Source organism: Megachile rotundata, chromosome 4 (genome assembly GCF_050947335.1).
Source record: "Megachile rotundata isolate GNS110a chromosome 4, iyMegRotu1, whole genome shotgun sequence".
In the NCBI taxonomy this organism is placed as follows: Eukaryota; Metazoa; Arthropoda; class Insecta; order Hymenoptera; family Megachilidae; genus Megachile; species Megachile rotundata.
The window spans coordinates 17,930,902-17,944,437 of NC_134986.1; the positions used below are offsets into that span (position 1 = coordinate 17,930,902).

Genomic DNA, 13,536 nt, shown 5'->3' on the forward strand with positions numbered 1-13,536 from the left:
TCTATTCTCGTGGGACGGGCTCGCTGATTGGATAGAAAGACGTTTGGAAATAAAAAGTTCGTCGAAGCTCGATTCGATGGCAGGATGTAAAATGAAGTGGAATGAAAGGCGATTATCTGGTCGAGGGCTTAAGCTAATTCGACGATTGCGATACGTATCCATTTATTCTTTATTTAACTTCGTCTGCGGAGATAGTTTAAAGTAATCTGTTGTAGATACGAGAATCTTCAAATTATGGAAGTTGAAATATCTTAGAAGAATAGCATGAATTCATCCCTTATTTTATCGTACTTTGATTTTAATCCACAAGCTTTAACCTCTTGCATTATTTTGACGAGTCTGTCTCGTGACGCACTCGTACTTCGGTCGTGATCAATTTTACTCGAATTTTTAATACACTTCAATTTGGAGTTCAAGTCAATAGGAGGTGGAGTTATTAAGTTAATAACATATTGACATAACATTTTTAATTTTTTTGTCCATTTTAATATTATAGCTGTAATTAGTCATTTCTGACTGACACACCTGATAAATAAATCATAGTGCAAGGGGTTAAAGTAATCTCTAGATATGAGAATTTTCAAACTGCATAAGTTATTGAGATGTCCTAGAAGAATAGCATAAATTCATCCCTTATTTTACCTTACTTTGTCTTTAATCCACAAGTGACTCATCAGAGTTCTGCAGATCTAAAAATCAAGTCCAATCTCGATGATCCACGTAAGTAAAAAATGTGTATCATCGAAGCATCAGAATAAAAAGCTAGAAGCATAGCGTGCGGTAAGGTGAATAGAAATCGTGAAAGCCAGGAGTCATCACCCACGATAGGCCGTTCAGAAAGCAGCACACTCTATTCGAAAAATGATGATCGAGGCTGATCAGGGTACAAGAACCCGGACGCTCTCTAACCAGGCGACGTCCCACATCAGCATCGGAAACAATATCCACCTAAATCTGCCTATGAATCCAGCGGCAGGCAGTGGTATCGTTGTCCGATATCCAAGAAACCCTCTCCTCTCTTCTTCCTTTCTTTATTCTTCCGATGTGTCCCGTTGCCGTGTTCGTGTGGTTAGCAGCCTCGTATACCTGTCTCTGTCCTCTCGCACACACACACACACGCGTACGCTTACTAAGAGAGGGAGAGACAGGATCGTTCGATGCAGCTGCAGCTGCAAACACGAGCTTACCTGTTCACGTGCTGCTCGAAGGTGACCGTGCCTCCTAGCCGAGTGCATCGAACGAGGTATCCAGGCTGACACCCACGCCAGAACGTTTTCTGGGCCGAAAAATCGCCGGAGAGCGCCGTTCACTTCCGTGTGGCCTGTTGCACGGAGCTGAGAGAGCTCGCGAGCGCGATCACACTTGGGTTCCGGGTCGGTTTTTCGCCCTGAAAACGTCGCGATTGTCGAGACCCAGGCCTGCCTGAGTCGGGCGTGACCAGTTCTCCATTTTTTCTTTCTCTTCTTCCCTCTCTCTCGACTCGCAGTCGCCCCTTTTCTCCTGGACGATACCAGCTACGCCCCGAGTCACATTTCTCTACGGATGGATTCTTTTTACAGGTTTATTCGGTTATTGTGATCACACTCTTGCAAATTTGGGAACTTATACATTTTTTATTTGTAAATTTTCAGATTTATGAATTTCTACAAATCTGATCTTCGCGTAGTTTCATTTCGGAAATTCTTTTAACCTCAGAGACTCTGAACGAGTTAGCAAATTCTCAGGAGAGTGGAATCTCTAGTTATCAATTGTATATTCTCAGATTTCTTAACTTTCAAATTTCTGAATTTCTACAAATCTGATCTTCACGTAGTGTCATTTTGAAAATTCTTTTAACCTCAGAGACTCTGAACAAGCTAACATATTCTCAGGAGACTCTGAACAAGTTAGCAAATTCTCAGGAGAGTGGAATCTCAAGTTATCAATTGTATATTCTCAGATTTCAGAATTTCTACAACCCTGTCATCTTCACATGTGCAATTTCGAAAATTCTTTTAACGTCAGAGACTCTGAACAAGTTACCAAATTCTCAGGAGAGTGGAATCTCAAGTTATCAATTGTAAATTCTCAGACTTCTCAACTTTCAGATTTCTAAATTTCTACAACCTTGTTATCTTCACATGTGCAATTTCGAAAACTCTTTTAACGTCAGAGACTCTGAACATGTTACCAAATTCTCAGGAAAGTGGAATCTCAAGTTATCAATTGTAAATTCTCAGACTTCTCAACTTTCAGATTTTTTAATTTCTTCAACCCTGACAGTTAACCCTTTGCTCTCGAGAGGTGACTCTCACTCACCATTTTATTTAATACAATAATTTTGTATTACAAACAATAGTGGAAACAAACAATAGTGGAAATTATTAGTAGAGAAATATTAACCTTAAAAGAATTCATTTAACTTTTTAACTAATTTTTAAAGTTGCTGTTTGCAAACAGTCATATTACCTTCATAATTTCGAACATTCTTTTAACCTCAGAGACTCTGAACAAGTCAGCAAATTCTCAGGAGACCACAATCTCCTGTTATCAATTTCTTCAAAGCCCAAAAGCTTGCAACTGTAAATTACTCCTCAAATATTCTAAACCACATGTTTCTACATTTTCAAACCACTTGCCCTTCCCACAACCAAATCTCCCTAATTTACATGCGCAACCTTTGCAAATCGCACTTAAAATTTCCCCATCGCAAGCGACAGAGTAACGAGGTGGTGGGCGAGAAAGGGATTGGTAGGGGAAAGTAAAAAAGGAAGTGTACCGATCGAGCGCGAGCGGAAAAATCGATTTCGCGGTGGAAACGCATAACGCGAGGAATGCACGCGGTGCATCGATCGTTTGATGGCCAACAGCAACGTGGTGCAGCAGTGGCGTAGTCTACGCTCGCATGCACGCCTACGGGTTTTCCTAGTTCCTTTTGCAAGCGTGGGCAGCTCCGTAGCGAGTATTTACGTCAATTCGGTGGTTCGTGAAGCTGCTTCTAGCGACGAACTCGGTCACCGACAGACAAACGGCCCGTTACCGATCTTCTATCGCGCGTTTCATTTCTTGTTGTTCCTGCGTCTTCGAGGAGTTCGCTATGGTCACTGGATACCTGGACGAGAAATCTTGCATGATTCTACTGTTGCTCGACAGGTACTTTTCTTTCATTACTTTTTTATAATCAATTTATATTTTGAGTGACTTTTTTGGGGTTCATAAATAGAACTGATTTAATATCAAACTTAATTGATGAACATTTACTTTGAAGTTGAAAATGAAGTTGAAAAATAAATGTTCTTTTATTGTTACTTTGAATGAGAACATCTGTAACATTTCCTTCGTTGCTTTTTAATAATAAATTTATATTTTGAATGACTTCTTTGAGGTTCATAAATAGAAGTGATTTAATATCAAACTTAACTAATGAACATTTACTTTGAAGTTCAAAATGAAGTTGATAAATAAATGTTCTTTTATTGTTGCTTTGAATGAAAACACCTGTAACATTTCCTTCGTTGCTTTTCAATAATAAATTTATATTTTGAATTACTTTTTTGAGGTTCAAAATACAAATTTAATATTAAACCTTCCTGTATAATGAGCACTTACTTTGTAATTAAAAATGAAGTTGAAAAATAAAGAAACAATGAAACATAACATTTTTTATTCTCATAAAAGTCATCGTTTTTTTATCGTTACATCAAATGAAATCACCTGTATAATTTTGTTTTTTCATGACCTTTTAATGATCACTGTAATTAACATCTTGGATGACCTTTTTGAGGTTAGAAATACAAATCATGTAACACTAAATCTATCTGTATGATGAACACCTACTTTGAAATTAAAAATGAAGTTTAAAAATAAATGTTCTTTCATCGTTATGTCGAATAAAAACACCTAAACATTTCATTTTGTCACGACTTTTTAATAATTATTTTAGCTAACATCTTCGATGACTTCTTTGAGGTTAGAAATACAAATGACTCAACTCTAAATCTACCTGTATAATGAACACTTACTTTGAGACACTTACAGACTTCAACAAAACCTCACCAAATTTTGAAACTCGAAATCAAAAAGTTATAAAACAGTCACTTATAGCATTGGTAGTTTCAGTGTTAATTTTGCGTATCATTGTTTCTTGCAGAGCTGTAAAGTGCAGATGCATGCTATCTGATGCACTCCGCAAAAAGTGATAGACTTCAGCAATTAACAATCTCTGCTAAATACTTGCTCACGTTACTTGATATCTCAATAAAGTTAATGTAGGAGATATCAGCTTTGAAGTGGTCCAAACACTTTTTAGTGCTAGTCTAAAATTCAGGGTTCGAAAAGTGAAATTGCATTCTCGATGCACCTGTGCAAAAAATGTCAAATTTTCAAAGGTAGAAGTGATTAATTACTCCCCGCTTCACATTATCAATTTCCATATAATACCTCTATAATAATAAAATTAGCCTACCAAGAATTTTTGCAGTGACAGTCCTTCGATATAAATATTCGAACACGTTTTATACTACATAAAAATCTAAAAGAATAAAAAGCTGTATCGATGGATTCAAAATGAAGATAAAAAATAAATTTCGCAAAGAAAGTTTAATTATAATTGCAGCGATTAAACTGGCAATCTTACGTAGTAGCCGAGAGAGGGACAGTCGTTGAACTCTGTTGGATAGGGTTGCAACAGGCTCCTGACGTGGATTAATTGTTCTCGGCGATAGCGGCGTGGTTGTCGCGATTTTTTATCGGATCACCGCGAAACGACTTCATCGTGTCCATTTTATTAGCGGCGGATCCGCTTAAGAAGACTTAATTGCCAGCTAGAACTCACTCGTCATCGCCGGTTTTAGCGTGACGATACTTAAGCTGAACTTGATTATGACGTTCGATTTGATCGTTTTGGAACAGCTGCCCCGATGAAGGCTAATAAACGAAACCATTTTACGAGTACTTTTTCTGGAAAAAGAAACAGAAGCTGTTTGTGACACTTCCATCGGATCAGTTATTAATCTTCTGCGAACCGAGAGAATTTAGGTTGAGACGTCGTGAAAGTGTATTTTTCCTTTCGTGGAATACGAAATGTTTTCCGCTACGATCGGTTTAGATTTAAGATTCGGATGAAGGGGGATTTAAGAGGTAACGAAAAAAAGGGGAGTTTAGGAATAAAATTAACGAATGCCTAGCAACAGGTACGAGGTGGTCGAAGTTAGCGATCGATCGAAACGCTTCGGTGAAGTGCAAGTTGCATCTCCATTGGCTCGGATCGCCGAGAGAAATCGGTAGAAATTAGGCCAGTCGGTCAATTGGAAGTAACGAACCCTCCGTCAACGTATTATTTCGAAAATGATCCGTGAACGGTGGTCGGCTCTTTCTCTTTCTCTCCCCGGATAATTAACATAGAAAAACTGCATGCTACTTAATTATCTATAATTTCGCTATGATCGACGGACGTGCTTAGGTCTGTGAATTTTCTATTTTATGAGTATCTTGGTCGCGGGAATGAGAAACGTGTCGAATTGACGTGGAACTGAATCGCGGGGAATTGAAACGGTTTTAATTGAAGGACGTGGGATTGAGTCGCTTTGGATCGAATTGCAAAGAATTTAATTGTGTGCTATTGATTCGACAACCATTCAATCGTGCGGAATTAACCTATTAAGAATTGAATTTCGTAGACTTGAATTATAAAGAATTGAATTGTATGGGTCTGTTTGGGACAGAATTGAATTGCACATAATTGTCCTGTTGAGAATTGAATTTCGTGGAATTGCATTGTGTGAAACTGTTTGAACAGAATTGAATTGCACAGAATTGACCTATTAAGAATTGAATTAAATGTAATTGAATTTCGTAGACTTGAATTATATGGAATTGAATTGTATGAAACTGTTTGAACAGAATTGAATTGTACAGAATTGATCTATTAAGAATTGGATTGAGTGTAATTGAATTTCGTAGACTTGAATCATATGGAATTGAATTGTGTGCAACTGTTTTGGACAAAATTGAATTGCATAGAATTGTCCTATTGAGAATTGAATTGAATGTAATTAAATTTCGTAGACTTGAATCATATGGAATTGAATTGTGTGCAACTGTTTGGGACAAAATTGAATTGCACAGAATTGACCTATTAAGAATTGAATTTAATGTAATTGAATTTCGTAAATTTAAATTATATAGAATTGAATTCTGTGGAACTATTTAAACAGAATTGAATTGTACAGAATTTACATATTAAGAACTGAATTGAATGGAATTAAATTTCGTAGAATGAAAATGTATGGAATTGAATTATGTGGAACTGATTGGAAAAGAATTGAATTGCACAGAATTGACCTGTGTAGAATGGAATTGAATGGAATTTAATCTCGCAGAATTGAGTGCATCAGAACTAAATCACACATAATTGAATTGCCTGAATTCTAATAGAATTGAACTGCATATAATTGAATTAAATACAATTGAATCCCTAAGAATTGAATTCATTACTCCTCCAATAAAATTGAATACCCCAAATTAATTCCAGTAGAATTGTATCGCACTTAATGTCCGTCGAATCGAACCGCGCTAACTCCAATCGTGAAATATTGATTATCGAAGCGAGGCCGACCAAAGTGGCACTAAATCGCGGTGAATCGAATAGCAGCGGCGCTGACTCAGATCGAATTGAATTTCAATACCGATATCTAAATTATTTAGTCGTGTCTAATGCAATCCTTGAACGGATGAATGGTTCGCCATTCTCAGAATCGTGGAAGAGTTTCGCGGAACTGCCGTTCTTCCCGGCGGTTCTTCTCGCGGGTCTTAAAGGAAAACGATAGAAAGCGGTGGATCGCGTTTAAAAACTGCATCTCACGAACTCGCATCCGCGATTAGAAGGAAACTTTCACGCGACTGATATTTTCTCCGCGTTTCGCGACCGCCTGTGGTCGAATCCGCGAGACTATCGACCTCGAGCGGCCACCTCGACACACGGAAACAATGGGCGACGATTAAAATCCGAGCCCCGTTGTTCGACACACGATTTTCCTTCGTTTTCCTCGTTTCACCTTCGAAGCAGCTGCTGCGACGGCAATGCAACCGGTTTTGGAATCCAACAGACTCGATGATTGATTTCCACGATTCCGCGTTCGACGAAGCAAGTCGTTCCCTTTTGATTTATGCGTTTCCTCGAATGCCACTACACTTTTTCACCTTCGTCATTTGTTCGGAGGTAATTGACGAATGCTAGAATCATTAACGTCATTAACTCTTGGTTCTTGAAACGGTGTTGAACACCTGGAATTATATGTACTTTTGACATATTGTAAGGGTGGCTTCACACAGAGTAGTTTTACAAATTTCCACCTTCTCAAATTTCTACCTTTTCAAATTTCCAACTTCTCAAATTTCCAACTTCTCAAATTTCCAACTTCTCAAATTTCCAATTTCTCAAATTTCCAACTTCTCAAATTTCCAACTTCTCAAATTTCCACCTTCCCAAATTTCCAACTTCTCAAATTTCCAACTTCTCAAATTTCCAAATTCTCAAATTTCCAATTTCTCAAATTTCCAATTTCTCAAATTTCCAACTTCTCAAATTTCCAACTTCTCAAATTTCCACCTTCCCAAATTTCCAACTTCTCAAATTTCCAACTTCTCAAATTTCCAAATTCTCAAATTTCCACCTTCTCAAATTTCCAACTTCTCAAATTTCCACCTTCTCATATTTCCACCTTCTCAAATTTCCACCTTCTCAAATTTCCACCTTCTCAAATTTCCACCTTCTCAAATTTCCACCTTCTCAAATTTCCACCTTCTCAAATTTCCACCTCCTCGAATTTCCACCTTCTCAAATTTCCACCTTCTCAAATCCCCAACTTCTCAAATTTCCACCTTCCCAAATTTCCACCTTCTCAAATTTCCACCTTCTCAAATTTCCACCTTCTCAAATTTCCACCTTCTCAAATTTCCAACTTCTCAAATTTCCAACTTCTCAAATTTCCACCTTCTCAAATCCCCAACTTCTCAAATTTCCACCTTCCCAAATTTCCACCTTCTCAAATTTCCACCTTCTCAAATTTCCACCTTCTCAAATTTCCACCTTCTCAAATTTCCAACTTCTCAAATTTCCAACTTCTCAAATTTCCACCTTCTCAAATCCCCAACTTCTCAAATTTCCACCTTCCCAAATTTCCACCTTCTCAAATTTCCACCTTCTCAAATTTCCACCTTCTCAAATTTCCACCTTCTCAAATTTCCAACTTCTCAAATTTCCACTTTTTCAAATCCCCAACTTCTCAAATTTCCACCTTCCCAAATTTCCACCTTTTCAAATTTCCACCTTCCCAATTTTCCACCTTCTCAAATTTCCAACTTCTCAAATTTCCACCTTCTCAAATTTCCAACTTCTCAAATTTCCAATTTCTCAAATCCCCAACTTCTCAAATTTTATTAGGAATACATCGCCACTTTGGAAAAATAAACTCGTTGGTATTGCAAGCCTGGAAACCATCAATTAATCCTTCAAACCTAGTCCCGACTTTAGAGGACTCCTTAATTTATGGTGGCCCAAATTTCAGCCATTGTCCGCTCATTCTTATATACTTGACAAACACATTAGACAAACTAGAATTGTCTCATTCAATTTTCATAGATTTGTGCAATTTTTCCGCTAGACCAGAACTATGATTGAATCGTTCCACGAAGCCTAGCGAAGTTCGGTTTATCAACGGGGTTGTTTAATTGGGGAAGGATTTATCAGTTCACCGAGGCTGACAGCAACGGCTGTGCTCTGCTCGATAAGACGACGTCCTTAATTTCCAATTATCCTGGTTATTAAGGCCGGAGAGAAACTTGGCGGATGCTTCTCCTTTCACATTGTAAACTCGCGGGCTTGTTTATCGTTCGCTGTAATTGAACAGCGCGATGTTCAACACGATTCCGTGCACGCGATCTATATTCATTTACAATTTTTACGAACGTCATAAAATACTGGCTACTTTTACAAACATTTTTACTTTACATTTTGTACGGTGGATACATTGTTCTCTTGTCATGAGACGAGTAGGGACAGACATTGTAAATAGCGTGACTGTGATTGATTTAATTAAGAAGCATATTTTAAACAACGTTTATGAAGCTTCTAAAAAAGGAGTCTTTTATTTTACACACTGTCTTTGATTTTATATAATCGTTTTAGATAATCCATTTAGACAGTAATTTTAGATAATCAATTTAGAACAGTTACCTGCTGTTTGCTTGGTATAAATAATTTCACCTATTTATGAAACCTAGATGAGTATTTGTGTCACCAAAAATTTACCATAGAAAAATTGCACTGTTCCAAAAATTGCATCCTTCCAAAAATTCTACTCTTCCGAAAATTCCACCCTCCCAAAAATTGGACTCACTCCAAAAATTGCATCCTCCCAAAAATTCCATCCTCACAAAAATTCCACCTTTCCAAAAATTCCACCCTCCCAAAAATTACATTTTTCCTAAAATTCCACCCTCCTAAAAATTCCAACCTCCCAAAAATTCCACCCTCCCAAAAATTGCACTCACTCCAAAAACTGCATCCTCCCCAAAATTGCATTCTCCCAAAAATTCCACTCACTCCAAAAATTGCACTCTCCCAAAAATTCCACTCTCCCAATAAATTGCATCCTCCCAAAAATTCCACCCTCCCAAAAATTCCACCCTCCCAAAAATTCCACTCACTCCAAAAATTGCACTCTCCCAAAAATTCCACTCTCCCAAAAAATTGCATCCTCCCAAAAATTCCACCCTCCTAAAAGTTCCACCCTCCCAAAAATTCCACTCACTCCAAAAATTGCACTCTCCCAAAAGTTCCACTCTCCCAAAAATTGCATCCTCCCAAAAATTCCACCCTCCCTAAAATTCCACTCCCCCAAAAATTCCACCCTCCCAAAAAATTCCACCCTCCCAAAAATCCCACCCTCCCAAAAATGCACCCTTAACTCAAACACCAAGAAAATAATCACGCAGTTTATCGACGCGAATCGCGTGATAACAGTTGGTTTTCTTGATCGAGGAAGTAACACCGTTGCTCGCAAACACACAACGACACACGCAGACACGTGAACGGATGCACGCGTCGACGCGAGGTCAACGGCACGTTGGAAAACAACCGTCGGTGCAGTATGATGGTACACAAGTTGCATACGAGCTGTGTGTGTGTCACGCGGTCGTTCAATATTATCGAGGCAATTTCGATTGCTTCCTTTTTTTTAACCCCTTGCCGCGTGTCCTTTGCCGAGGGGCAAAGAGAAGACCCTGAGATTGTTGCAGTCAAACGCCAACTCCGCTTTTTTTTATTTATGACGATGTTTGCTTCGAGTGACTCTTCGCTCGAGCGTTTATCGAAGATCGCTTTGTTTTCGAGAGGAGTATCGGGAAACGAAATTATTCGAATGGTAATTTTTAACATTTGGAAGCTTTTTAGATTTTGATGGCTTGGGTAGTTTTGATGTTGATGAGGGAATGTTTGGGGGATTAATTGGAATTTTGTGGTTTGGGTGTTTGCAAGTTTGGGATTCTCAAATTTGAGAATTTCAAGCTTCTCGAATTTCCAACTTCTCAAATTTCCAAATTCTCAAATTTCCAGCTTCTCTAATTTCCAATTTCTCAAATTTCCAGCTTCTCAAATTTCCAACTTCTCAAATTTCCATCTTCTCAAATTTCCACCTTCTCAAATTTCCACCTTCTCAAATTTCCACCTTCTCAAATTTCCACCTTCTCAAATTTCCACCTTCTCAAATTTCCAACTTCTCAAATTTCCACCTTCTCAAATTTCCACCTTCTCAAATTTTCACCTTCTCAAATTTCCACCTTCTCAAATTTCCAACTTCTCAAATTTCCACCTTCTCAAATTTCCACCTTCTCAAATTTCCAACTTCTCAAATTTCCACCTTCTCAAATTTCCAACTTCTCAAATTTCCAATTTCTCAAATTTCCACCTTCTCAAATTTCCACCTTCCCAAATTTCCACCTTCTCAAATTTCCACCTTCTCAAATTTCCAACTTCTCAAATTTTCACCTTCTCAAATTTCCACCTTCTCAAATTTTCACCTTCTCAAATTTCCAACTTCTCAAATTTCCACGTCCTCAAATTTCCACCTTCTCGAATTCCCAACTTAGCAAATTTTTTCATCACCGTTCCCATCACAAGAAGAGCACCAAATCATAGTAGGCGTTCGATGAAAGGGGAAACTGTAGAAGGTGGGGAAATAGAGATTTCCACATTGAAGAAGGAAAGAGAGTGGCTGAATTTTTCCTGGACGGTGAAACTGTCCTCCGATCGACTTTCCATGACGACCTACACACCGATGGGAAATGTGTCATCTCGATATTAATACCTACTTTTCTATTGTATTAATTACTATAATGTATCGAAGTTAAACGACGAGAACTTTTTCGAGAACGAAACCGTGGGTAGAATGTCAGTAGCGAGTGTCGAGCATTTTTCGTCCGAAAGCCAAGTAGAATAAAACGACGGAAACCGCGACGGCCATCTTGGCTTCAGCCCTCTACGTTTTCTGCCTCCACAACTTTGCAACTGTTATTAAAATGAAAGCTATGGAAAATAAAATTCTACAATTAACTCTACAGATGAAAAATAAAACTCTACAATTAACTGATTAAAAAGATAAATTAATTATTGTTAAATGTTCATCTGAATTATATTGTATTGTACTTAAATATATTTACTAATTTAACTTAATAAACGTTGCTAATTAACGTTGCTTGTTAACTTCAATACCGTGGAGTAAGTTAATAAAGTTTAAGTATTGAAGCTAGTATATTGAAGCTAAGCAAGTTTCATAAGCAAGTTTAAATTTTAAGTTCACTACCGTAATACGATCTTAATTAACTGATCGGTGTATTAGTTATGAAACTGACATATAACTTGAACTAACGCCATATTATGTCACATATAATTAAAACTAATGATATATTATCCCACATAATGATATACAATGATACGATATATATCATACAATTAATCAATCACATTGAACTCCTTGAACTTCTTCACGCAATTATACAAATGTCTCACAAGTTTTATTTACCAGATAAAAATATTTGTTCGCCTTATTAAGATAGAGAAGATTTTCCCAAAAAAGGAAGAAGTCGATTCTTTTTAGTATGTCCAGTAAATGATAGGTCAGTTTTCAGCCGTAGACACGATGATTCTTTACCACGATCTATCACGATGACGATGATGAAGCTACGAGAACGAGTTGCAATTTTAATGGGCTCCTCGTTGTCGGGAATAACTAATGCCTTTCATTTGCGTTTTTCCTGCGGTTGTTTCGCGTTGCAAATCACGGCCAGCTCGTCTCTTCGTTCTGCTCTGTTTCTGTACGCTGGAGGTATCAAGTTGCCAACTAAATTTGCAACCTACTCATTTATTTTGCTGCTGTGTCTGATGAATCGGAAATTTCACAAAAATAACAGTAATTATTATTAATTTGGTAGTTCTTTGTAAAGGATTATTACAAAGAAGCGTCTTTTTATGCTTAATGAATGATTTCAACGGGTGGAAATGTTTTTCTGACTTTAATAAATAGGTTAGGAAGGTTAGGAGTTCTTAGTTTTAATAAATAGGTTGGGAAGGTTAGGAGTGCCTAAGGAGGCACAAATTTCTAAGCTTTCAATTTCAAATATTTGTAATTCCTAAAATTCTCAAATTTCTGCATCTCCAATTTCTCAAGCTTCCAAATCCCTAACCCCCAAATTTCCACGCTCCCAATTTCCCATATTTCCCAATCCCTAAATCCCTAAATTTCCACGCTCCCAATTTCCCATATTTCCCAATCCCTAAATCCCCCAATTTCCACGCTCCGAATTTCCCATATTTCCAAATACCTAAATTCCCAAATTCCCACGCTCCCAATTTCCCATATTTCCAAGTCCTCAAATCCCCAAATTTCCACGCTCCCAATTTCCCATATTTCCAAATCCCTAAATCCCCAAATTCCCACGCTCCCAATTTCCCATATTTCCAAGTCCTCAAATCCCCAAATTTCCACGCTCCCAATTTCCCATATTTCCAAATCCCTAAATCCCCAAATTTCCACGCTTCCAATTTCCCATATTTCCAAGTCCTCAAATCCCCAAATTTCCACGCTTCCAATTTCCCATATTTCCAAGTCCTCAAATCCCCAAATTTCCACGCTTCCAATTTCCCATATTTCCAAGTCCTCAAATCCCCAAATTTCCACATCCCCAATTTCTCAAGCTTCCAAATCCCTAAACCCCTAAATTTCCACGCTCCCAATTTCCTATATTTCCTAATCTCTAAATCCCCAATTCCACAAGCTTCCAAATCCCCAAATCCCTAATTCCTCAATCACCCAATTCCCAAATCCTCAAATTTCCACATCCCCAATTCCACAAACTTCCAAATCCCCAAATCCCTAATTCCTCAATCACCCAATTCCCAAATCCCCAAATTCCCACATCCCCAATTCCACAAATCTCCAAATCCCTAAATCCCCAATTCCTCAATCACCCAATTCCCAAATCCCCAAATTCCCACATCCC

At 37.8% G+C, this 13,536-nt stretch overlaps 1 protein-coding gene across 3 annotated transcripts in view; it reads left to right on the forward strand.

Annotated features, from left to right (window-relative positions):
- Positions 1-13,536, forward strand: part of E23 (ABC transporter G family member E23) — a 191,332-nt gene that overhangs the window by 124,140 nt on the left and 53,656 nt on the right. Inside the window, exon 1 of one of the 3 annotated variants that reach the window (XM_076530693.1) lies at positions 2,950-3,132. The exons of the other annotated variants lie outside the window; for them this stretch is intronic. Coding sequence (XP_076386808.1) covers positions 3,077-3,132 — 56 coding nt within the window. The 5' untranslated portion in view covers positions 2,950-3,076. Of the gene's footprint in view, positions 1-2,949; positions 3,133-13,536 lie in introns of those variants that run through there. 3 annotated transcript variants of the gene reach the window in all.